The sequence below is a fragment of the Ischnura elegans genome, chromosome 9 (genome assembly GCF_921293095.1).
Source record: "Ischnura elegans chromosome 9, ioIscEleg1.1, whole genome shotgun sequence".
Classification (NCBI taxonomy): Eukaryota; Metazoa; Arthropoda; class Insecta; order Odonata; family Coenagrionidae; genus Ischnura; species Ischnura elegans.
The window spans coordinates 79,834,266-79,861,141 of NC_060254.1; the positions used below are offsets into that span (position 1 = coordinate 79,834,266).

General features: G+C 38.5%; 1 protein-coding gene across 1 annotated transcript in view; it reads left to right on the forward strand.

The window, feature by feature from the left end:
• Positions 1 to 26,876, forward strand: part of LOC124164971 — a 46,002-nt gene that overhangs the window by 4,324 nt on the left and 14,802 nt on the right. The window contains exons 4-9 of the mRNA XM_046542210.1: positions 9,501 to 9,704; positions 10,963 to 11,169; positions 22,168 to 22,340; positions 23,031 to 23,226; positions 23,685 to 23,752; positions 24,368 to 24,679. Of these exons, the coding sequence (XP_046398166.1) occupies positions 9,501 to 9,704; positions 10,963 to 11,169; positions 22,168 to 22,340; positions 23,031 to 23,226; positions 23,685 to 23,752; positions 24,368 to 24,679 (1,160 nt within the window). The remainder of the gene's footprint in view (positions 1 to 9,500; positions 9,705 to 10,962; positions 11,170 to 22,167; positions 22,341 to 23,030; positions 23,227 to 23,684; positions 23,753 to 24,367; positions 24,680 to 26,876) is intronic.

Consider the following 26,876-nt stretch of genomic DNA (forward strand, 5'->3'; position numbering starts at 1 on the left):
GAAAAGGAAGGAATTTCTTGTGCTGTCTACAAGCCAAAATCTCCCATATCACTGGGAAAAGATAAATTCATCAAAATATATAGGTTGAACAAGGATTTAGGTAGGCAATTGGTCTATGACTTGACTCCCTTTCTTAAGGTGAAGTAGAGATCGTAGGCATTTTTGGCTGAAACTAAGGTATTTGCCATAATTTGTGAGTCCATTCGAATCTTTGTATAATGTTATTTTATTTATTGTCAATTAGCTCCTGAGTTGATTAATAGTAGTATATTTTTGGATTCACTGTTAAAATTTACAAATTTCTTCCGAAATCAAGCTAATGCTGTGTTTTTTTAATTGCAAGAATATTTTATAGAATAATTCAATAGAATCACAACGAACACCTACTAGGTATGGACAGATTTATTGCAGAGAACATACGGAACAGACATATGATAGCACATATTAACCGATCAATAAACCATTAAATCAATAAACAGCAATGGAAATTTATTTTGAAACAAACTGATATACTTGAAACTAATGAAAATAATTGCTTTCATTTTAAAAATTGTCATCAGGCATACAAACATAATATTCAGAAGCACAAAGAACAACAATCATATCCTATAAGGAGAATGCTATGGAATATCATCTCAAAATAAGACACTGTATAAATAGGTTATGCTCTAATCTACCCCTTTTCCTTCCACGGTTTTTTACTCTGCATGAATTGAGTTGTATGGCATAGTCCTTCGTGGCATTCTTTGTGCCATGTAGGGATAAATGGTCGTAGAGTGTCATTAGCAACATAGTTGTATTTCTGGAAAAAAATAGATGCATACAGATAGGTAGGCGATGATTGGGTGCATGCTGTCCGGAAGCGTTACCCTACCATTGCCCTTCTGGCATTGCCACATCTTGAAACAAGAACCTCCCCTCACCCGCACCCTGTTGACAAGTTTCCACAAACGTATCATTTCTCTCTTGCTCACCACTCTTTGGAGATGCTTCGGGCATACCAAATTCTGCCTCAAACACTTGTAGTGTGAGATCGGTAATGTGGGTTCAGTCGCATGCGAGAAATTACGAACAGACTCAAGCATAGCCACCCAGGAATCATCCGCTGAATCAAATGTACTAGAGCAAATTTGTACCATTGAAGTTCTGAAGAGATATCATTACATATTTAAATTTTGAAAACAATTTTATTGAAACTATTTGTCATAAAAACCCATACCAGGAGTGATTCGTGGACAGCATCTGATAGACTATCTTCAAAGTTTGAGACCCAGATTTGAGAAACTCCCTACAGGCATGAGTTCACAGCAGTGAATACGTAACTCGTTTTGTGGTAAATACTAGAGATGTGCGAATAGTATCCGCGAATACTCGAATACCTCGAATATTAGAAAGTATTCGATATTCGAGGTTTCGAATAGTTATGCGAAAAGTACCGCCTCGAATACCTCAAATACTTTGAATTTCGCGTCATACACTGTCGCACGCACGTCGTTGGTAGTTGACTCGGAAAAATGTAGAGAACAGTAGTCATTTAGTGCTCGCAGCGCCGTTTTATGCAAGTTGACGAATTACATCAAATTCGTGGATTTTAGCGGTGAAAAGAGTTCGACGAGGGGAACCGAAAATGGTCGGGTGAAAAAATCAGAAAATCCCCGATTCCCCCCACCAGGAGAACCTCAGTGCCGTGGGATAGCAACCTTAGGGCATTTCCCACGATCCGCTATCCCCCTCCATTCAGCACTTGCCTCACCCACTCTGACGCTTTCCTCTTCTCCGAAATCAAACAAAAGGTCCCAGCTCGCGCAGGGATCACATTACGAAGACCCCTGCTTCGAAAAAAATATCGAGTTACGAGAACAATAAAAACGTGTTTCACGCCCTCCCCCTTTTTCTCACCCACTGACCTTTTTGTGGCTACCTGCTTCGAAGTTCCCCATTTCTGGAGGTCAACTGCTGTGTGAGTACCGTGGGATACTTAAATTAGCGCATTTCCCAAGAACCGGTATCACTCTCCATTCAGCAGTAGCCCCCCCCTCTGAGGATTTCCTCTTCTTCGAAATAAAAAAAAGGTCACAGTTCGCGCAGGGATCATATTACGAAGACCTTAGCTTCGAAAAAATACCGGGTTACACGAGAACAATAGAAACGTGTTTCCGGCCCTCCCTTTTCTCCCCCACTGACCTTTTTTTTCCTACCAGCTTCGAAGTTCTCCATTTCTGTGGAGGTCAACCGCTGCATGAGTCATCTATTAGCACAAAAGGTGTCTAAGAATGACTTTCGTCAATTGATGTTACACCTTTATTGAATTGAAATATTAGTAATGTGCGCGTAATTTCAAAAAGAATAAGACCAAACACGACGTATTTCTGAGTTTATTTAAGCATTTTACGCAAAGAAATAAATGTCAAAATACGACGGAGACTTAGCATCAAATTAAAATCATTAGAGATTAGTAAATCAAAATTACTCCCCAAAATCTTGTGTTGCCTGCTGCATAGGCAACCGAGTCAAACATTCCAGCATTCATCATTTAGTATTCGAGGTATTCGAAATTCGAGGTATTCGAAATTCGAGGTATTCGAATATTCGAGCAATGATTTAATATTCGAATTCGAGAAATCTGCTATTCGACCCATCTCTAGTAAATACCAATGCTGATCATTTTTCTTACTCCTCATCCACACTTGAGTGATACCCTGTTATGTGGTCAAGACTTTGAGTTACATTATTATTCAAGTTGTCATTTTTTTAAATTCAACTTTCTCATTTACTGGAACTATTCATCTGCATCAGTGACTCAATAATTTGACCATTATTCCTTTCTCGCAATGTATAGAAAGAGTTGTTCAGAGAATGGCTGGGTCATATCTCTTACAAACATAGGGGAATAGGTTAGCACCATTACAATTCTCATACCTTGGGTTCACTGAGTTCACTACTGTTGAGGACTGTGCCTTTTGTTACATGGCCACGTGGAGTGCAGTTTCAAGGTGCTCCCTAGCAGTTATGTGATTGCTCTGCTGGAAAGTGTCATCCTGTCTTTCCCTAGTGGTATTACGTCAAAACCCTGTTTATAATGATAATTTTTCATTCATATGATATCTTGTCAACTACAATAGGGTTGTTCACCATATTTTTTTTATTTAAGAAATCGAAAGATCGTGCTTCAGAAGGAGCAATGACAATAATATTATGCTATTTTCTTCACTGTACATGTTTAGAGAAGGCTTTAAACAGTGACAAATTTTACGTTACGCCAAAAAGCCCTACTTCCATCTTGAATTGATGTGTGACGTCACAAGCCTGTAGATGCCCTACTGCAGTGTTGTTTAAGTGGCTCAGCAGGGTTATTCCACTTTTTTTCAAGATCTCCAGCGTCTGCCGCCAGATCAGTGTTTAAAGAAAATCCAAATTTATCCTTTAATAAGAGTAATAATAAGCAAAATTACCCTTACTTGTACATATTTATTGCTCATCATATCACAAATAGCACTACAACGCACACATTTCACGAGCTGTCTTTTTGATACGTATAATCAGTATATTCCGAATCAACTGATTCAATGAAAAACTTGACTCACAATAAATATAAAACACTAATAAAACATGATGATCGGTTTTCCAATCACCCTGCACACGCTAAAAGAATTTGCACTCCTTGAAGTTCGAAAGACTCTCCACACCTCACTTCTCACTCATCACTACCGACTTAGAATCAGTTTACGTTATTTCACATTGACATTTCGAGGACAATGAAATGAATAGGCTGAAACAAATTGCTAAACCGGTTATTGTAACATCAAAAAACTTCGAATTTCACTATTACTCTTACCGTAACCAAAATATGACCAAAACAAAAACAAACAACAGCGCAACGAAATTCGTGAAATGTAAACACTCGTGAATGCTCAAAATGAATAGGTAATAAAATCAAACGGAACTTAGAAGCGAACAGGTTCGATCTAAGGTTAGATACCTTAGATCGAAATGTATAGGGTTGATTGAACTAGCATGGAAGAAATAAATAATTTCGTCGAAGCAGTTACATTCACAACTCACTTCACTCTTTACTTCATCGTCTATATGCAATCATTCACTTAGGGGTACATTAAGGGCACAAATTGTGTTCACTTGCACTAGAGGCACAATGAAAGTTCACTGCACGTAGTTTCCTAGCAAATGCAGCTATACAAAACTTTCAATTCCTGTCAACGCTACATACGTTGCCTGCCTAACTTGAAGAATGGATTTCATGTCGCCTTGATCCATCCGGAAGCTTCATGCACAACATAGGCCATTTCAAAATAAGGAATAACCTTGGCAAATATCCAGTCGGCATGCAGAGTACTCAGCTTGGCATCGAGCGATCGAGGGCACAGGCCAGCCGTACAGGCTTGTGTCGTCATCACCTCTATTTCAAGATGGCCGACCGTTTTTGGCTGCGTTTAAAATTGTTCGAATTTTGATTGCTAATAATTCCATCACTACTTTTTCAACGCATCTGTCATTCATCCCAATCGAAATGAAATTACATCAGAATAGATATACATTCGTTTTTTTAGACCGTTCTGATAGGCTTGAACAACCCTATTTGCAGTGATAGGATCATATTTGCTGTTGAGTTCTTCATTTTCACATACAGAATTCATAAAAAGCCACTTAAGTCAATCCATAGACAAGAAGGGATAGAACCAACTTATTTCCGAAGCCATAAACTACCTTTTGTCTCTTTCCAATCAGACAAGAAATACTTAATATTAAAGAAACAATGAATCAGTCCTATTCATGCTCAACCAACAAAAATCAGGAGTCAGTTTATACCAAAGGCCCTATTGGTGTCAAACTCCCTGGCATGTATGAAATACCAAAAGTATTTGACACAGAGTATTGACTGAAGATGTATTTATGTGCTGAGATATTGAGATACGCCAAATTTAAGAACGAAAGTGAAAACATGTGATATTTGTGGCTGTGCCATACCAAATATGAGGGCTGTTTTTTTTTCAACATCTTATCGCTCAGCAAAAACACCATACAAGCGCCATGCAGGTACTACACTACATAATAGGTCAACTGTGCACTCTCCGCACTACATGCTCGAGTCATTTTGACCATAAGTTGTTAGTTTAAGGTTAGTAGCAATCTCATTAACTACACTCAATTAATTCTCCCGCCAAGTGTGCACTGCAGAGCAACAGCCAGAAAACTCACCAAATGGTTTCAGCTAGGGATGATTCGATTCCAAATGTCGATTCTAGATTCCAACGATTCTCGGGCACGGAATTGAGTATCGATCGCCTAAAGTCAATTCCGATTCCATGTTTTGAGCATAGCCTATAAGCTTGGGGCATAAAGGCTGCCACCCACCTAAGCGGCCGCTGTGTCAGCCTTGCCCGCACAGAGGATACTACTGGCACGTGGGTGCTGCGACTAACATACCGAAGCGGCCTCGGGAACATGAAAATGTTAGCAAGAGCGACAAACCGACAAACCCTGAAATCTGAAATGAGCGCGCGTGTTCATGAGCAACTCTCAGAGAAAAAAAATTGGAAACCTCAGGATCGGGAAGCAATGAATGCATTTTTCGTTCTTTTATTAACTGCTGGTCACAGCAAATCAAATTGTGATTATGAACCACCATCGGAGAATTCATCTGGACCACCAATTTTAACGTATTATAGATTGAAATATATATTTTTTATTTTCGAATGATATTTGAAGTCTGATGATAATAAAAACGTGCAGAGAGCAAGTTTTCCTGTGAAAAAAAGTTTCTTATGAATACGCGCAGAGAGCGGGTTTTTTTTTATGTAACTTTTTTTCATAGACTAACATGCGTCTGCGTCAATAATAAAAATTTAGACACTTTCGCGTTTGTGTAGCCCAGTTTCATCAATGCAACCCTTGAGAAAGTTGATACTTTCTGGGCATAAGCCACTGCGGCCTCCGGATGGACTCGACAGGTTGTGTTCGACCGCCACCGTGCACCTGCCAGGCTGCTCTGGTATGTATGGATGCAATGAACGCTACATTATTGTTTAGCCACCGCTGCCAAACTGCAATGTAGCCACCGTGGCTATTGTTATTCTATTCAATTCTTAAATTTTAATGACAGCAAGGCGACAGATAAATCAATATCCCACCTATTAGAAGGAATTGGAATCGAAAAAAAAGTGGAATTTACTCATCCCTAGTTATGTTGACTTCTGGAAGTGTTCTGATCCATGACAACGCCTGTTATCTCAGCACTGTTGCAGCCCAACCGCCCTACTATACACTTTCCGTCCCGGCCTCAAGGCTGAGCCTTTAGGCCGGGAGGGAACGTGTATGCAAGGCCTTACAAATAATGTTTCATGAGGTATAGGTATCATTGAAGCTGTGAGGTGATGTGCATTGAAGCTGACATCCCTTTTTCCTGAAACCATCAAAAATTTAACCTCATTAGGTTTTTCATTTTATTTACCTGACCTGAGCACATACCTGTTAATGGATACTCCTGCAGATGAGCCAATACTTATACCGCTCGTAATTAATTACATGTAATTGAGTGATTTCATGCCTGTAGTCAAAGTCTTGTGGCCAACTTCAGTGTGTTTGAAGGGCTGAAAGACTCATCACTCAATATCAAGCAAAAAACACCAGTCACCCTCATGTGATACGTATGGCTGTTTGCACCCAATCAACTCTCTGCTGATGCTACTGCTGTCCCCATTGGAAATTTGATTTGCAAATATGTACCAGGTCTGTGGTATGTAGCTCAAAGTCAATACCTAGTATCTAATAGCCCTGAGAACGATGAGTTGCTAGTTCATTGAAATTAATGATAGAAATCTTTGCCTGGACAGAAGCTTGTCAGCTTTTCAACGACTGGGAGTCTTATGTTTATTATTTTCACTTTATTGTGGCATCTATACAAGTTAGCTGCCACAAGCTTTGTACAAGCTCGTTGGGATAAACTGCTTATCATCAGGAATGTCATGTTTGTAATTAGGGATAGAAAATGTCATGTTCACTAACTCTGGAAAAAAAAAGGATATGGAGCATAAAATTGGCGTTTTTATTTGAAGAAATCAAGTCCAAGTGCCATCATTTTAGCTGCAGTTTCAACTGTCCCTGAACCTATATGATCCTGTGATGCAAGCTTAGAAAGAATCTGTTTTGTGTATTCTAAATGTCCTTATTCATTAGAGTTCTTCAAATCCTCTATTTCTAGCCTCCCATTTGATTGTCGTATTGATTTTTTAGACTCGCCCCTTTTTTAAAATAAATCTTTAAGTAAGCTTTGATGCATTCAAGCCTTCCATTGAAAGCAGGCGTAATGGTTGTACTTCATCGTGCTGTTATGATCTTACTTCTGAAATAGATGAATGATGATACCTGCATAGTGTCCTCTCAGTTGCACAAATCATAAATGTCACTTTAAAGTTGGTATTCCACTGCTTATCTCTTTCTTGGTAGTACATATTATGGTACTCGCTCAGAATGCTGCAGTCACTTTGTCTTTGTGAAAGCTAGTGTGGCTCACAATAGTAACTAGGATTCATTACTCCTTGGCTTATTAGCCCTTTCCCTACTAATGATGAAAGTATGCGGCAGGAAATTTCTTGACCCGGGAGGCGAAAGCCGTAAATTTTCATCTGAGATTTTTCTATGCAAGCAATCAAATGCCGAAAATATACGTTTCCTTTTATGACGGTCATGGGTTAGCTAAGTCTTAGTTTTGGGACCCAACAAAGCAGGACTTAGGCCGTACCCTTGAAATCCAGGAGTAGGTACCCAGGCCCATTATCTTATATTACCCCTCTTTGTGGTAAGGGACTGCAGTCATTCAGTTGTTCATTCAGTCAGTTTACAAAATAAATGTGTGTTCCTTTCTCAAAAAATATAAATTAAGAATTGAATTCTTTGTCTTTTGAGCATCGTTTTCAATTTTTAAACAAAATTCTACGATTAGTATTAACTTATATCTCGATTACAGTATAGACATCAACATGGATATTGTTGCTGCATTAAATGTGTCAATATTGATGGTGGAGCTTCATTCAAAATTTGGCTATTCTCAGAATAAAATGAGGTATTCAATTCAAAGTCTGCAATGTACAATCAAGCAACAATTATCCATGTAGCTAATTCATATGAACGAAGCATCATTGACTGCGAAACAATACCGCAGGTAGGGAGGGAGTCCAACTACCCTCTTGATTCCGAGATAATTCAGAATCCCCTCTAGGAAGGGTCGAAAAAGGTTGTTGCTCAGAGTGTGTGATTATCATCGATACCCTTCTAAACGAATGTCCTGCAAAAATGCTCCATACGGAGGAGATGGAAGAGTCTCTTGGGACTCAGTACAGCAGTCATGCTAAGGCGAGAACTCCACCGTCTCGAATTGGTTTATGCTTTACTTCTCTCCACCTGCTTTTAAAAGCATGATTTATCCTGTGCAAATGAGTGAGGTTTTCTTCTTGGGAATCAAAAGTCAGTTCAGTAGCTTAAGCATATGTTTGCGAGTGCTAATGAAGGACAGCCAAATGCCATGGAATGAGCACATTTTTGTGATGTTTAGATGAGGGCTATTTGGAGGGAAACTAACCAATTATATTATAGCAGAAGTAATAGGAGCTACCATATTTTATAAAATAGTTTGATTCTGACACTGAGGATGAGAGCGAATTTCATTGGTTTAAGGGGAACTTTTTCTCATTTTTTTTTTGGAATTTCTTGAGTCCTTAAAGATTTCAATGAAACAGTTACAGAAAAAAGGATTTATTTATCCACTTAGGTCATGATTACACCATATTTTAGTGACTATTAAAAAAAATTGATCATAGATATTGTGAAGTCTATCTGGGCATTTATAATTTTTCTCAAAATTGTTTTGTAAATGATAGTCTTGATACTTTACCATATTCAGCTCAGCATCTCTGAAAGACTGCATTTCATATGACAGACAACGCCATCTGTTTTTGAGGAATGCACACTAAAAATATTCCGGGATGAATGAGTGACTAAATGAGGCCAATTATTTCTTTCTCTGGTAAAGTTTTCTAGATAATGAGATGTTTCTCGTGTATAATGTTTGTACCCCATCTCTGTTTTGCCACTTCCATTTTTTTAAATCTATCTGTAAATTCTCTGAAATAGCACACACTCAGCAGCATTGACCTTTAATAAATCTTGGTACTTATTCAGTTGACTTGCCTACATAGTGAGTAGCCCCTGTCCTTCATATTGCCTTCCTGTCATATGTTTGAGTGCTTACAAAGTGGCCACATTTGGCTAACTCAAAAGGTTTTGCTATATTCTGCCCTCAAAAAAGCTTTACGTGCCGAAGGGAATTGCATTATGCTTATAATGGCTGCTGTTGTCCGTGTAAGTTTTCAGTGGCATTTATCTTGGATTAGATTTAATAGGAAAGATGTACCTTTTTATGGAAAGCACCATTATAATTGTGAACTTGTAAGAAGGTGGGTGTGAAAGTGTTACTCTTTCTTTTTCAGGTGGATGCAGCTAGTGATAGGTGTCTGGTAAAATTTGGTGACAATACTCAAAGATGGTCTTCTCTCAAAGATTTAGCCAAATTAGCCTCTCAAAGTGAGCATGAATTGCTGTGTGTGGTGTGCAAAAAATCTAATGCTAAAGCATTTGATACCATCCTGGTCTGTGATCACTGTGGTCGAGGATATCACCAGAACTGTCATAGGGTAAGTACCTTCTAATTCTTTGGTGATAAGGAGTCCTCTTTTTCGCTGCAATTTTCACGTAACCCCCTTAAGGAGTCTAGCTCATCATGAATTTCCAATGCCAAATCGTGCAATGATGAGTGTAGCTTGTCATCGGCTTTTCATAATTTTAGCACTATTTTGGGGAACAAGATAAATATTTTCATAGTTTAGCAAGCTTAAAACATGTATAATGTATGTTGGTGGTGGTTCTCGGGTATTGCTTTGTAGATAACATTTTCACTCAACGTTTCACTCCTCCTACTGGGAGCGTTATCAAGAGAATGGAAGGAATTTATTCTCGTCCCGAGCTTATATATGTTTTTCGTTACCCATTGTTGACCCGATTTTGAATTTTAGGCGATAGCCGTTGGTCATTATAACGCTCCCAGTAGGAGGAGTGAAACCTCAGCAATACCCGAGAACCACCACCAACATAGATAAAAGAAGCTGTGAAAATCTTCAGACGAAAATGTATAATGTAATTAAAGAACTCATATTTCATGAAATATGATGAAGTGGAACTAATAAAATGATTTTATATGAGTATAAATGGCTGTGTTCTCTATGTATTTAACTACATACTTTACAATATGAAATGGTAATCACTTTTTACTTCTCTGTTCTATGTTGATTATGAACTACAAAGTATCATTTCATTACCTATGATTCCATTTAAAAAGAACCACAGAAAAAATGAATAGAGAATAGGAGCACGATATTCAGTTAAAATAAATTGAAGTGGAAGGGGTTAAGGCCAACACTGATGTTGTGAGTGTTCTGGGTGGCAGTCACCAGTTAAAACTTGGTATGGCTAGGGTATTTGGACCTATGGATAATTATCCATTGTGGTTTATTATGGACTGTGTAGCAATTCATGTTTGCTATTAGAAAAAGTTCTTAAATGTTGCTAAGACACACAATTATGGTTTCTTGTCTAATACGACATGCAAGGCAATGTGGTTATTGTTCATGCTAAGTATGTAGTTGGTACTGGGAATCGTAAGTGTACTTTAGTTAACAATAATGCATAAGTGATGATGAATGATTGATTTCATTGATGAAAGAAGGTATGTTTTGTACCTGTAATTTCATAATAAGAGAACTTAATGCTATGCTTCTTATGTTTGTGTCACTAAACGTATTTCATTTCAATATTTATGTGGAGCCAACTGTGACTCTCTGTGCCTATTTGTGCGTCTCCTGTACACTAATTGTTGTCATTCTCATTTTATTCCAGCCAAATATCAACTTAGCTGAAATTGATTCCCATTGGACGTGCAGTCGTTGTGTTGAAAATGGACGACGTCCGCATCGTAATAGCACTGTGGATATTGGTATTGGCACCCATGCTGTGCGGAAAGAGGGTGTCGTAGCCACTGCACCAGTGGAGACAGTTACTCCTACCATTAACAAAGAACCTGGAGTAATTGGATTGTCATATGATGTGAGTAAATGTATCTTGTTAGCCTTACTGGTATTTTCTTATGATGTTGTGTTATGCTATTCCATCTATCTTAATATATACAATGGAACGCTGGTTTTTTTATACCTGTATTTAGTGTTTTCGAACATTTTAGGCCCATTTTTCAGGTTTACTTTGTCAAATATGACGATGCATTGAATCCCATTCATAACAAACCCACTTGTAATGAAGTGAAATCCATTGCCCATCATGAATGTCCTCTTTGCCATGTAAAAATTCCCACTTTTAATGAAGGGATAGGGAAATGACTCCAGCTTATAAGGAAATTGGACTTGCGGGAAGACATATTTTCTACTTCTTTTGGGTTGTAATTAGTGATGGGTCGATTCCAAAATTTTATCGATTCCGATCCCGATTCCGATTCTGACATTTCGATTCCGATTCTACCGATACCGATTCCATCGATTCTGATGCCATAGGCTCCAAGAAAAATATCACTTAATTCCAGGCAACAAGAAAACCACTTTTTAAAATATTACTCTGTGAAAGAGTCAGTCAAACAAAAGCATCTTTCATATCATCACTATGTAATTAAAATATAATAGCTAAATTTCAAAACAGAATATAGGTACCTGAAAAGTGATGTTACATGATAGGTATTACTTTAGAGTATTAGCACTCATGTTTAAATTTAAAATAAAAGTATCTCCTTTAATATCTATCTTTTATTGATAATATCTTATCATTATCAATAATGTCTCACAAATTTAGTCTCCTTTTACAGACTTTAAATTTTTGCTCAGAAAGCAAAGCATCTTCACTCTGTCAGCTGACAGAGTTAAGATGCTTTGCTTTCTAGGATATCCTAGGATATCCAAGGATAAAGCCTGTTGCATTTTACATCACATACTTTTCCTGCAGAACTAAATGTCTTTCGCTGAACACAGTGGATGGCGGTATGGCAAGAAACCTCTTCGCTAATACTTTCAGCCTTGGGTAGGAGATATAAGTCTTTCGGTATTTCCCAGGGAAGGAATTTGGTGGTGCATTCATCTATGATAAATAAGCTTCCACTTCAGCTTCAACAGTGTTTTCTATGGTGACTTTGGGTACTTTCCAAATGCATCACTGTATCTTGCAAGATACTATATACCTGTCACAGGCTCCCTAGTCTGCATTTGCTCCTTTGGAATATAAAAGGGATTTCCAAGTAGCACTTTTTGATCTCGAGTCGAGTTGAAAATTACTCGCAAGTATCAAGTCGAGTATGATAATTTCTGAACCAGGCAATACAGCAATGCATACTACAATTCCGCGCGACTCACCTCAGCGAAGGTGGAAAGGGAAAAAGGGTATCAGTTGTTGCCTTTCGTGGAAACTGTTCATTTTTCTCTCTCTTAAGCATGGTGACTTAATTTCTTCACTTTACTTCAATACCCGAGCCATATTTCTTATGCGTGGGATGGTTCCGAAAAATATCCAATCCTTAGTATTTTCTTTCGAGTAATGCGCTAAATGGCCAAGTCGATCTATACATAATCCTTTTTACATCCTCATTTTAGTGTTTTAAGTCAATTAAGATGATTATCCATGCTTTACATGACGATTTTCAAGACTAATGTTTTAAAAAACTTGAAAAATCGGCCTCAGTTACCGAGCCTCAGAGGTCCGCGGCGTGTAGGTCAGCCTTGACGCGCGATTGAAAAATCGCTCTTATTTCCTTCGTCGCAAACTTTCTTTTCAAGATTTCTACTTAGTAATCTTTAGAAATCTCTACTTTATATTGTGGTTCAAATTTTCCGAGTTATATTTTTCGTAAACGAAAGATAATGTCTACTTTATGTCAAATTTCACGTGAAAAACGGGTCGGCCATTTTGCGTTGTAAAACCAGACAGATGAGAGCCAAAATCTTCAAAAGTCATTGAAAATACAAGAAAAGCACCATGTCAAAGGAATATTGCGTTTTTTTATCCCATTAAACTCATCCAACGCAAAACCACCTGGATAAATTCAAAGATTTTTTGAGGAAAAACGATATGTCGCGTGGCATTGAAAAATTGGTCATGTTTGGGCCACTGTATCTCACTAAAGGGTCGTATTTATGTCAAACGGCATATAAATCTATATCTGGTAATAATTTATGAGTATTTACGCTAAGTTTCAAGTCTCTATCCCCAAAAAGGTCATTTTGGACTTTATTCCAGCTTTTTCCGATTTCGTACCAGTGCGCGCCAGGTAGGAAGACGATCGGCCGCCGCGGCTGCCGTAAAGGTATTCGGCGCCCATGTCTACAACTAGTGTATTCGGCAAGCTGAAACTATCAGGCCAAGGCATTAGGATGACTTATCGGCTTAAAAAACTGCATTATAACACGAGTTTCATGATAGCACTTCCTGACGGCAGATCGCTAGGCCTACTATACTCGAAAGCTCATAACCTTAACTACTCGACTCGACATTCGTAATGCTACTCGAAACGCTCGAGTCGAGTACCAACTACTCGACTCGACTTGAATTTTCGAGTACTCGCACATCCCAGGAAGATATGTGTTTTATTATCATGATTACAAAAAATGCGCGAAAATTCAAATGAATTTTGGAAACGTGGTCGTATATTTTGTGGTTTGAAGTACTACTGGAATCGGAATCGATTTTTCACCTTGGCAAGTACTCGTTTTCGATTCCGGTTCTTGGCCGAGAATCGAGGAATCGAAGAATCGAGGAATCGAACCGACCCATCACTAGTTGTAATCAAACAATGTCACAGTCATTTTAAGATGCTGAAAGCTGTAACAATATTCAATCTCTTTTTGCCCCCAAAGGCTAGAAGAGAAATTATCATTTGCTCAGGAACTCGTCTTCTTAGACTAGAAGAGCATGCGAATTCCCACCCCCTGTCACTAGCTGTACCTCCCCAACTCAGCCGTCAACCCTTCCTATTTTTTCAGTCTCCGGCAGTTTTCTTCTGTATCTAGGTCTGTTTTACCGTGTAATAAGTGTGTAATCATATAGACATTCTTCTGATATTGATCACAATGGGAGGGCATTTGAAGAAGAAGAAAAGTGTTAAGTTTTAAGACAAAATTAGAAATTTTCATGTACATCAACAATGATATGAATAAGACCAATTTTGCAAAAATTTACGAGATATTTATTATTCAATGCTTATTTAAAAATCGGGTGAAAATTGATGAAATTCTAGTGAATGACTAATGGAAAAAATTCCCCTACTCTAAACATGAGGATATTAACAATCCTGTGTTTATATCAACCTTGATAAATAACCCTGAGCGTACAAAATTGTCTTTCCCATTTCCTAATCTCAGCTTTATGTTGTTTTTCCCAAAATATAAGGCAGTGTTAACTTTTCCATGCAACCGACTTCCTCCCCCTTTTCGTGTTTCAACCCCTGCTCTACTCCCCTCCTATCCAACATCGTACATTATTCCCCACCTATATTTCTTGAAATTGCCCAAATAAAGCTTACTGATGGATCACACTGCTAGTTTTGGGATTAAAGTGTGATGCGTGGTTTACACAATCGTCGCATACAAATGCTTGAGCGGATATCTATCTATGGCTCCTCTTCTTAGAACATATGAACTCCCACCCCTGTCTTGCACTGAGCAAAACTCACCCAAAATACAAAGAGCAACTTGTACATCTTAATTAAAGAAGTTGTTTGTGTTCACTGATCGCTTGGTCCATGCTAAATAAGATGAAGACCAGTTGAAAATAAATACTAAGTACTACATTCAAGTTCTCAAGGTAGTAAGTCAACCACGAATAATTATTTTAATGTCCAGAATATAACATGCTGAATTTATGAATCTTGAACGAAGGGTATCGTCTCCCAGAAATGATGCAGTGAGAGAAAAACATTCTGTGGAGGGTTGAGAGCACAGACTCAGGCAAAGAGGCAGGAGCAAACCAATGCAATGATGGAGGGGGCCCTCCCTTGACACAACCGAGTCATTTTTCAGTGACCGAGCCTTGAGGGCTGTGTACCTTGACACTTACTTGCAAAGGCTGTGTCCAGCTGTATGGCTGAGGTTGCTAGCCTTTGCCAGATATCCACCCCTGTTGGAAAGTGATTGGAGAGGGCTCATAAGCTTATTAATTATAAATATATTTGTAATAGATAATACCATTTGCTAGTGTTTTGAGATACCTTTGAAGAGCTTGACTAGAAGAGCTGCACTTATACCCATCAGGAGAGATTAGTATTGATAGGTAATTAAGTAATTACTTGCAAAGGTCTCAGCCATGAGTGGTGGATTCTCTCATGATTGCCAGGTTTCTACTAAATGGTTTCGTGTCTGATGATGTCAGTATCACCAGCAATCTCGCCAGCATCTTCAGGTCAGGAGTGGAGTTTAATGCAAAATGAGCTGATGTGTATACTCTATAGTGGTGGTGGTATTGATCATTTTTCAGTTCCACCACTTTTGCAATATACAGTGCAACCTCGATATAACGACACCCCACGGTGCACTAATAAAGACTCGCTATAGCGAATTGTCGCTTTACCGGAGGTGGAGCAAATAATAGCCAATATACCTGTTGCGGACAGATATACAGGAACAGGAGTGGTGCGGCGACAGATAAACATCTATCCGATAAACGTAAGCATAAATCCAGACGAAAGGCGATGTTTTTTGCATCACTAAATTTCCTTACTCGAACAACGACTAACTATTCAAACCATTTATAAGCGCCGCACTGAATAAAAATCATGGAAAGCATTGTTTCGTCAATCATTATGCTAATGCACAAGCGACGAAGTCATTTTTCTATGCACTTAATTAGTTCATTTACGTGATCATTCTATTATTTTGGTATTTTCCACTGAAAATTCAAAAATTAACTGACAAAACAGTATCGCGGTTATTTAATGCCTCAAAGGTTTCCATTGGTGTATGTTTATTGTTTCTGTACGTTAAGCGGCAGTGAAGTGAAATAACGCATTACATTTGTTTCTACCGGTGGAAGGTTGTATAACGTTCTCGCCTTGGAAGACTTTTTCTATCAGATAATGTAATATCTTCATCATCTACGGTAAAAAGTTTGCTAAGCTTCAAAAATGACGTGATTAAAATTACCGTTGTTGAAAAAAAGTTTCTTTTTGAGTGTTACGCTCGCGACGTATTTGAAATGATACACCGAGTTTACCACGGCACTGCAAACGAGAGTTAGTTGTTCTGTAAGTTCTTCCAGCGGCCACCAGGGGATGCTCGGCTACCCACGTAACAAAAGAGAGCGCCAGTACGACTCCGACCAATGACCCGAATAGTTCACCCTTGTAAATCCGCAACGGAGAATAAATACGTCCATCCGGACAATTCACGCTGAGTATCATTGCTTCGTACATCCTACATCATCGCTAAGGCGCACTACCTACCTTTAGAGGCATCATTGCAAGTAATACCTCATACTGCAAGGGTTTTGTCGGGGAGTTGTATATAAAAAAAAAGTTCCGTTTCGTCTATGTTATATGACGCGGGGAATACTTCTAAAGATACTTATGATCGGAGTCCTCTCTTCCACGACTTCAGGTTTACACCGCAGGCATCACCAGGGGAGTTGTGAGGGGAGATAACGCTTTGGTGCTTCGCATTAGTATAATCAACCTTCCGCACTCTTAAAATTCTCGATTCGCAATCTATCCCTAAAATACTCCGCTTCAGGCTTGGGCGTAGCCCCTTTCTCAGAAGTTCCCGCAGATTTGAATGGGCAAAACCACCCGAACAAAGCTCCTTATAACTCTTCATCGTCTGCATTCCTTGGGCGCTTTTGTTTTTTTTAATTTTGCAGAGCGAATAGGAAGATAAATTTAATTTCGACACTCATATTACTCCTTTATTTTTATTTTCTCGCTTAGACGTGTTTGGTGTTTTTTTGGCCATGGTGACTGCCATCAAATGCTTTCTATTCACGCAACTCACGGACGTGCGGGTATGCTGCCGACTGCTTTCTGCCGCCCGAGGAACAAAAGAAGATTAAGCATTCGCGAATGCTAATGCCACAATATTTTCACCAAAATTAACTACTTATTTATCGAACGACAGTTTACCACATAAATTTGAGACTGAGCACTCCATTAACTTCATTTCTAACAGATCGCTAGCAATTACAGAGGTTAAGGAGTCTTGATGAAAGTCTTCCGGCGGTGAAACCCTCGCTATGGCGAGAGCCAACACCAAAAGGGTCTCGTAAAAACGAATTTTTTAACACGCTTATTGTAGGGTCAATTGACGGTGCATCGGCTATCTCTCGTTATAGCGGGAGTGTCGCTATAGCCCGTACTCGCTGTAACGAGGTTCCACTGTATATATCCAGGCCCATTATGCATCGAACTCCACTTCTGACCTGAGAACACTAGAAAAACAGTCATCATCAGACATGAAACAACACAGTGGAAACCCGGAAATCGTGTGAGAAACTAATGAATTTTATTAACACGAGCCTGAATCATATTGAAATTTGCGAGAATTCAGGATCCCCTGTAAAAGTTTGACCATGATTTCATCAGGATTTGACCAGAAGTATGGTGAAAAATTTTTTACTGAAGACCGACAAATTTCATGAATCTTGAATACAAGGCAACAAAATGACTCCTTTTCTTTATATTATCTTAACTGCATGAATTATAGCTGAATTGATATGTTCATTTGAGCATCTTTGTTGAAGAACTCTTTAGAATTAAGTGGCAGGCTCTGAAATGGAGAATTGTGGAAGTTTCTCCATTAGTTTGGATGCTAGTTCTTTTTCCAAATTCTTTCAGGCATTTTTTCCTTACGTGAGTGAAGAAACTTTGCATTAACTTTGGTGCAGATACTGAAGACAACTTTAAGTTATAATTTATCTTGTCGATAATACAGTAAAAGCGTGTGTAAGAGGCGCATCCCTATTTTGAGCATCAAAGCTATAAAGAAAAAACATTTAGCGGCATTTTTTTATCCTCTTGCGCGGTGTTGCAGACGTATGCCTGGAATTTTGACGGTTATCGAAATTTCCTCTTTCAATATTAATTGATTGAAAGAGGATATTTTGATAACTGCAGCGGTAATAGCAGCATAAGAGGGAGTAGAAAGAGTTCTGATCCTCTCTTTGCATATGCCGTTGCTCTACAATGCTTGTCCTACTCATGAACAACATGAACAATAGAATTGCAGCCGTGGAAAATTTTAAGCCAAAACACGACAGGCACATAGCATGAACCTTCCCAAGAGATTGAACAACAATTGGGGCAATATCAGCACCGTAGGAGAATAACCACATTGTAGATTTAACAGAACCACACTCGGCCCTCCATCAGCCAATGCCTCTGCCGTTCTTATTTCCCTTCCGAGACCTCACAGGAAAATAGGAAAATATCAAGTTACAGGAGAACTATGGAAACGTGTTTCATCCCTAGCCCATCTCACCAATTGACATTTTTCGGTCAACCAGGTTCAATTCTCCTAGTTTCTGAAGGCCTAATGCTAGGTGAATCACCTGCTGAGCTCAGCAATTGTATGATACGCACGAGGTTCTAAAAAGATTGAGACCTAACGCGACATATATATCTGACAGCATTTAAGTTTTTTAAGCTCTAATTGATTGATACAAAGATTTATAGTTAAAACAAGGCTACTAATATTCAAAATAGTCCAAACAGCACAATTTCGGAAGAAACAAGCGTAGCATAAGCGCATTCAAACAGACGAGACGGACTGGAAACTTCAGGCAACGCAAACTGCGTATATCACATTGCTGCACCTTCGCTTTAAAGGCAATGACGCCACATGCAAGATCGGACGTGTTTTTCCCTTTCTCCTTCGCCCATAGCCTCGTTGCGCGAAAGATGGAGGACGCTGCTTCCCCATTACCTTTCCTTCAGCGCTCTTATAAGCATTTCCAATTTCTTCTATCTGCCTTTTAGTCCAACAATGAACACAATCGTTCGAATTTTTTAAACCGCAGGTTTTGACACCAATATAATTTTCAGTGGCAATAATCCTCATATTAGCGTCTGAAGATGATTTTTGAAAAATCAGGTCCTCAGCGTAATGGAAATTACTCGGCAAGACAGGTGTTGACTATTAACCAGGTATGTCCTTCAAAACTACGCGTTTCTCTAAGTTTGATAGGCGATTACAATTTGCAGTATTAATGCCGCAGGATGCCCACTCGTGGCAGTAAATTTAGCTAGCCCTCCGGAGCAAAAACCCCCATGCGATCTTTTCCATGTTAACCTCTAGGGTACCGACATGACGCCACGATGCTTACGAGAAAAGCAAACAGGAGCAGTATAAAAATACGTCACTAAGGGAAAAACTCCCCTGCCTACTGCTTGTTTTGACCTAGGGTTTCATATGACTGACTCGCGCCGAAAACCAAGGCCACTCAGTTCCCTTAGACTTGCGACCGGTGAAGGGGAGGGGGGGAAGATGAGAAGTTTGTGTAAGAGGCGCACCCTCATTTTCGGCTGCAATTTCTGGGAAAAAAGGTGCACCTCTTACACGCTAGGGTGGTGCGAAAAAACTCAAGTTCCAAATTTCGTGTCGTAATAGTGCGGAAAAGTTGCGATACGTTAGTACAAGAAAAACAAAAAAAGAATTATTAAAATCGGACGTCATCTTCCGATCCCGCAAAGCACCTGAAAAAATGACAAAAATGAAAAAAATGTTTTTTTTTTTTTTTTTGTTGTAAAAAATTAAATTAAATCAATATCTTTTAACGCTGTAGCAAATAATGATTACAAATAGCATAGGTTATTATTTATATATGTATATTTATGGCTTTTAACTGTTAATACCGATCGCACAAGATCATTAAAAATGCATAAATTTTGCAATTTAGCCGGTTTTTCAGAGTTGTGTCATAATAACTTAAGGTAATATTTTAGTCTAAAATACATGTCTGATTATGCAGCTCTTCCTTTGTTTATATATGATTTAATAATATTTAAACAACCCAGAACTCACCGCGGAGAGGTGGCTGTACTTTGAGTTCTACCCACACCCTCCATTCATCCAACCAATGAGGGTTACTGCTTCTACGATATTTAAATTTTTTGTCCTTCTTTTAAATTTTAACTTTTGAAAACTACTTTGTACTGCGATTTAGTGGTAAGGTCTGGCATGATGGACCTTGATTTGAATTAGCCCTAATAAATCCATCACTGGATCGATAGCCACAAAGCTTAAGGGATGCCTCCATTACCAATTTCACACACGGCTCCATTACTTGCGTTTGATATGGGAAGTTATAATGTCCCAATCTTGTTTATCGCCAGATTCAATGAAAGAAGCTATTTCTTCATTAGTAATTATTCTCATAGGAAGAGGTAGTTTACGAAAGGTTTGCCTTTTGGTTAAGTCTGTCTGGCTTTCAATACTCTTTTTAGCCCTAGCTCTCTAATGTGCCTTCTGTAATCAAAAACCATCGCCATTAATACATTCTCTTCGTGATCAAAGTTAGAGTTCCGTTCAATAACAGGGAAAACTACTTTCTTTTAATATCCAGGTATGTATCGAGAGGTTTCCTTTGCTCTGTTCACACGAGCCATCTAGCATGTGAAAATGGTCCAGTATCCCGGTTTGCTAAGTCATTTGGAAAGTCGCCACTTGTGATTGCTTGACTAATGTCAATAAGGTATCTTAGGTCCTTGCTCAAAATTTATCTATCAACTTGTAGAATTTCACATTCAATTGTTTGGAAATGCAGTTTGGAAGCTTTCCATAACCATTCATATTAGTCCAATTGGCCCAATAAATGATTTTTGGCCACTTGTTTCACCATCTAAATTCTGAAAAATATGGCAAAAGTAATTCAATGAAATGAAGTAACCCAACTGCCCACTGCAGCAGGTGTCATTGGTGTTTTACGAGCTTTCTAATAGTGCAACCTTTCCATCTAATGTTGATGCTCGTGCCATCACAGCAAACTAACTCTAAGAACTCTAATGATACTCCTTGATCAGAGAGATAAGATAGTATGGAGACCACTATATCTTTAGCAGACCCGGACCTTGTCTACCCTTCCGTCAAAGTACAACCGTGTAGCTCACCTAAATCAAGATGGATTTGCTGTAAATCGCTTATAATATTTTTCTTTTCCCTTTTAATCCTACATCGGTCAATGAACTTAGAAGTATATTCTTCAGTTATAACTCCAATGTCTACAAGTGCACTTGATGCTATAGCAGCAGCTGTACGGTGAGACACCCCGTATTGATCACAATGAAAAGTTGTACTTTGGAATTTTACCCTCATTTGCCATTATGATTTATATATTTTTGGATGTACTAGGCATGTAATCTTCCTAGTCAACAAATTTCTCCTTGATTGTTGGACTTTGCGTTGCGTCATTTAAAACCTCAACATCTTCACTTTCGGTTTCAATAGGGTTAACATGCTGACTTTTTAAAGTGTAATTTTGCCTTTCAATTCTAGTGGTCAGTTTTATTATCATTTTTGATCTAAAGAGCTAATTAAAACTTCTCAAAAATTATCCTCAAGTAATTATTACAAAACTCAGAAAAATAGGCGAAATTGCAAAATTTATACATTTTTAACAATGTTGTGTGATCGGTAATAACAGTTAAAAGCCATAAATATGCATATATAAATAATAACCTATGCCATTTGTAATCATTTTTTGCTACAGCGTTAAAAGATATTAATTTAATTTAATTTTTTTACAACGAAAAAAAAAACAATTTTTTTCATTTTTGTCATTTTTTCAGGTGCTTTGCGGGATCGGAAGATGACGTCCGATTTTAATAATTCTTTTTTTGTTTTTCTTGTACTAACGTATCGCAACTTTTCCGCACTATTACGACACGAAATTTGGAACTTGAGTTTTTTCGCACCACCCTATTACACGCGCTTATATGGTAGTTCTAGGATTTGCAATTCAATTCATTGCCTCAAGTATTTTTTCCCCTTTAACTTCAGATTGTAACCTATCATCTAGGACTTTCTGTGTTGAAACTCTTTAGTCACGATGCGTGGAATCTTTTTATGATTTTAGGTGGAGTCACTGACTTGGGATTCACAACATCGTATCAACACGGAGCAGAAGTATTGCTATTGTGGCTCCGCTGGGGAATGGTTCTGGAGAATGCTGCAGTGTGGGCGATGTCGGCAATGGTTTCATGATCGGTGTCTCAGCTGCCTGAAATATCCTCTTTATTGTGGTGATAGGTAAATAAATTTGACTTCTTCTCTTTTGAGCCATCATTATAGGAAAACCTTTTGGATTTCACCTTAATAATTTTAATATTGACCAGTTTCAACATCTTCAGTGGTAAATACAGGAAAGTATGACGATACCTCCACTGCAAAAGCACTCAGCAACCGCCCACCGAATCAAATCCGCTCATCTAGGAGCCCCACAATACGAATCTGCTCATCTGGCAGTGTCTGGAGCATAAACGCTCATCTTCAAGCTTTGATGATAGATAGGCATTTATGCTCCAGACACTGCCACCTTAGAAGATTTGTATTGTTGGGCTACTAGAGGAGCAGATTTGATTCGGTGGGCGATTGTTGTGCGTTTTTGCAGTGGAGGTATCGATGACCTTTTTGTACCCTGAGTCAGTAGAGGTGGAAGGCTGGCCAAGGTGGGGAAGCTAAGGAGAAGGTTATGGTTGTCCGTAAGTCACACAATGTTACAACATGGGAGGCACACAGAACTGGTTGATATTAAAATAATTTTTCTAAAATCTTCAAGGATTTTTGGAAGGAACTCTTCATTGGTCATTATGAGTTAAAATTTGTGGTACTATGTTGTAAATATGTTTGTAATTGTTTCCATTTTGTATATTTTGCATGTACTAAAATGTGGACTAGAATCTTATGTGTGTACTAATATGATTGAAACTTTTTTTTCAGGTTTTACATCTTTGTTTGTGCTGTATGCAACTATGGCACAGAGTTTGTTAGGCGTTTAGAGATGCAACTTGTGGATGTTGTCCATTTGGCACTCTTCAATCTTACTGTCTTAAATGCAAAGAAGTACTATGATTTTGATACTCTTCTAATCCCTTACATAAATCAAAACTGGAAGTATCTTCAATTGCCTCCAAAGGTTTGTCAAAATAATTCATTTCACTGTGTGTTACTTTTACCTTTAGTATTAGAATGATGATTTCACTTCATACCTATATGTGTCACTTCCTGCTAAGTGCAAGTTATAATATCTTAGTGACATGGTTTTCTTTGGGCTATGAATGGAGCCTTCTCCATCATTCAGATTCTTCCTGCATTCATTATTGCCATGGGGAATTTTATTCTCATTTTGTGGTATTGTCTTCTGGTTGAATTCTATCTGAAAACTACCAATGAATAAATTGTCCATATACAACAGTGCATTTGGGACCCATAAGTTGGAAAGCCTTCAAGTTTTTTCTGTAGTAAAATGAAATCCAATAAACTTACATGCTTATGTATTTGGTATCCAGCTAGGATTTATATATATTTTATGAATAATTCAATAATTTTCCAAAAATATTTAACCCCAATTAATATTATTTATATCTTTTCCAGTTACTTGAATCTAATCCTGAAGAGAGGAAAGATGATATACTGTCAGTATTGCAGAATAATCGTAACAAGTAAGCATATTTTCAATTATTACCAGGGAATAGCCCGGGGTGACTTGGAAATCTTTCTGTTTGCTGTTATTGGTAAAAGTAGCTATCGTTTAAAAAATATGTCAGGGAAGAGATTCAATGAATAATAGATAAATGAAAAATGAAAGTACTTCGATGGAGTGTTGCTTTTGAAATCCATGATGACTAAACTCAATCTAAGATTTAAAAAAATGCATTTTGCTTTGAATATAAGTTTTATGATGTATTTAATCATTATGGAAGGAGTCCACTTTGCCCAAGGATGAATCTAGCTGTGTACAAGTACTTTCCACCTCTTGGTATTGCTGTGAGTTAAAATGATATAATGATTGAAATTTAGGTAATTAACTCTTTTTCCAGGCATCGATACGTATTATTTTTAAATGATTCATTGCTTGCGAAAACTGCATATTTGTAGGTGAAACTTGATATTTAAAACAAAATTAGCTACCAAACTAGGCAAAATTTGCAGTTTTTAGTTACCAATCCCTCTTTTTCCTCTGCTGCCCCTTCTTACTATTGACATACTTGAAATCATGCACACCCTAATTGCTTGAGCCAGTGTTAATATTTTGCTGTCTCTGATTTTTAATTTAGATTTAAGTGCGGTCGAGAGATCAAGAAGAAGACAACAATATGGGGTCTGAGGGTTCGTGCCCCTCCTCCAGCCCCTGCCTATGTTCTCCCGCCACCCAATGGGGAGCCGCTGGATGAAGATGCCCTGTCAGCCGAACGCTGGTCTTGTGGAAGGCGTCCTCTGCGATTCCTTCCTCCCCCCACCAATCCACCTGTTCTACCAAAGCATCTCACGCCTCTCCCACACACTACACTTGTCCCATTGCATTCAACTGTTAGGTCCAACTGTGAACTATCTTCACCAGAGCAGCCAGACATGGAAGTCCCTAAAAGGTATATTGTTTGCCTCTTTCTTGAATGGAAATTCATTCCATTCATGTGTTGCAGAGTTACTTTTGTCATTTACCATAAATGAAAAAAACCAGTTGCAGTCCATGTGATCATCTTCTGTGTTCCCCTTATAGTTTAAACGCATAGAAGCAGAGTCATGTTTTTTATTAATTTAGATTAGCATTAGAGTAGAACCTTCTTAAAACAAGTACAGCCAATTGAAAGGCCCCCACCGGAACTTGAGATTACAGGAACACCATCAATTTACCTATGATTGGCAATTAAAATAATAAGGTCAATGTGAGGCTCTTTTGGAGTTGGTACATGCCATTGCAACAGATTCAATCTTCAAAAAACATTCACCACTTGTACTCAGTCACTGTAATTTCTGGCGATCTGCAGGAAATGAAATTCATATCGAGTGTTAAGTATCAATTAAAAGTTTTTAACTGCCATTCTGTTTTATAGTTAATGTTGGGGAAAATGTTGTGACATTTAAGTTGTGAATATTCGATCTTTTTTTCTCCAGGCAGTCGAGATTACACAAATGTGTACAGTATTGTGTTTCGCCATGTTTGTGCCTTGCTTTGGATTACTTAATCAAAAAGCCTTAATGTCTGCAATATTATTTCTGAAATGATGTTCAGATAATATCTTTCATGAGGAACTTAATTTTTATTCAAATTGCTGCATACAAGGTCATTTGTTTCATCGGGTGCTTTGAAGAACATCCATCGAGGAATAGAGACAAAGTAAGGTTTATTTCTCTGACAGTTCCTCATCAAGTGTCACCTGTTTTTCCTGTTTTAACACATTGCGTACCAGGGTAAGCTAATGTTTAGAATATAACTTTACCCAATCAAACGTTGTGATGCATCAATTATTATGAATAATGAACAACAACTGAAAAGGTACTAACGAATACATATTTTACGCTTTAAAATTGTTTAGGTGACGCGCCTAAATGACGAGAATCTTCGTCATCCGTCCGGAACGTTCGGGAAAAAAATGACGAGAATTCTCGCCATCCGAACGCAACGTGTTAAAGTCTGGACTTGAGATGTCAACACTTTGTCCAATAAACTCGCTTGTCAGTCTGAAATTCGTCTTGGAAGAAGATGGCTTGGTGGTGTAACTTATTTTGTTCATATATATATGCATGTGAGAACATTGTACGACTAGGCGAGGGTGAGAGGTTCGTTTGGGAGACAGTGATTGGCTGTAAACTGTGCTGGCACAGGGTTATCCGCCCTCCTATTGTGCCGTCATCAGACAACTCTCTCTGGCCGGACTGTATGCAAGGAATCAAGGAGTACGGTTATCCTGCACAATGCATCACTGCATTACACTTATGCGCTAACTCGTGATTGTGACGATCTGATCCAGCTGGGCGTGCAACGCATCCGGAAAAATAGCTCCCTGCGGTGACGAAGAATGGGCGAAACGCTGAACAGTTCCTAAATTCACACCGGATTCAATGGTACTTTGTTCAGATTGTGCCCACAGTGAGAGATCCTTTACGCCACACCACGTAGTATTGGCCAAATCGAAAGGTGCCAAATTTGAAATTTGAAAATTATGAATGCTCGTATCTCTGAAAATTCATAAGTCGAATGTGCATAGGAAGAGGACTAACTGTACGTCCAATTTACGAGCAGTAATGAGTGGGTCACCATGACTCCACAGGAATGAAGCTTATTACAGTGCAACCTCGATATAACGACACTCCACGGTGCATTAATAAACACTCACTATAGCGAATTGTCGCTTTACCGGAGGTGGAACAAATAATAGCCAATATACCTGTTGCGAACAGATATACAGGAACAGGAGTGGTGCGGCGACAGATAAACATCTATCCGATAAACGTAAGCATAAATCCAGACGAAAGGCGATGTTTTTTTGCATCACTAAATTTCCTTACTCAAATAACGACTAACTATTCAAACAATTTATAAGCGCCGCACTGAATAAAAATCATGCAAAGCATTGTTTCGTCAATCATTATATTTATCGAACGACAGTTTACCACATAAATTTGAGACTGAGCACTCCATTAACTCCATTTCTAACAGATCGCTAGCAATTACAGAGGTTAAGGAGTCTTGAAGAAAGTCTTCCGGTGGTGAAACCCTCGCTATGGCGAGAGCCAACAGGGTCATTCCATGTCACTTCATCCAGGCATGACACCCACCGACTC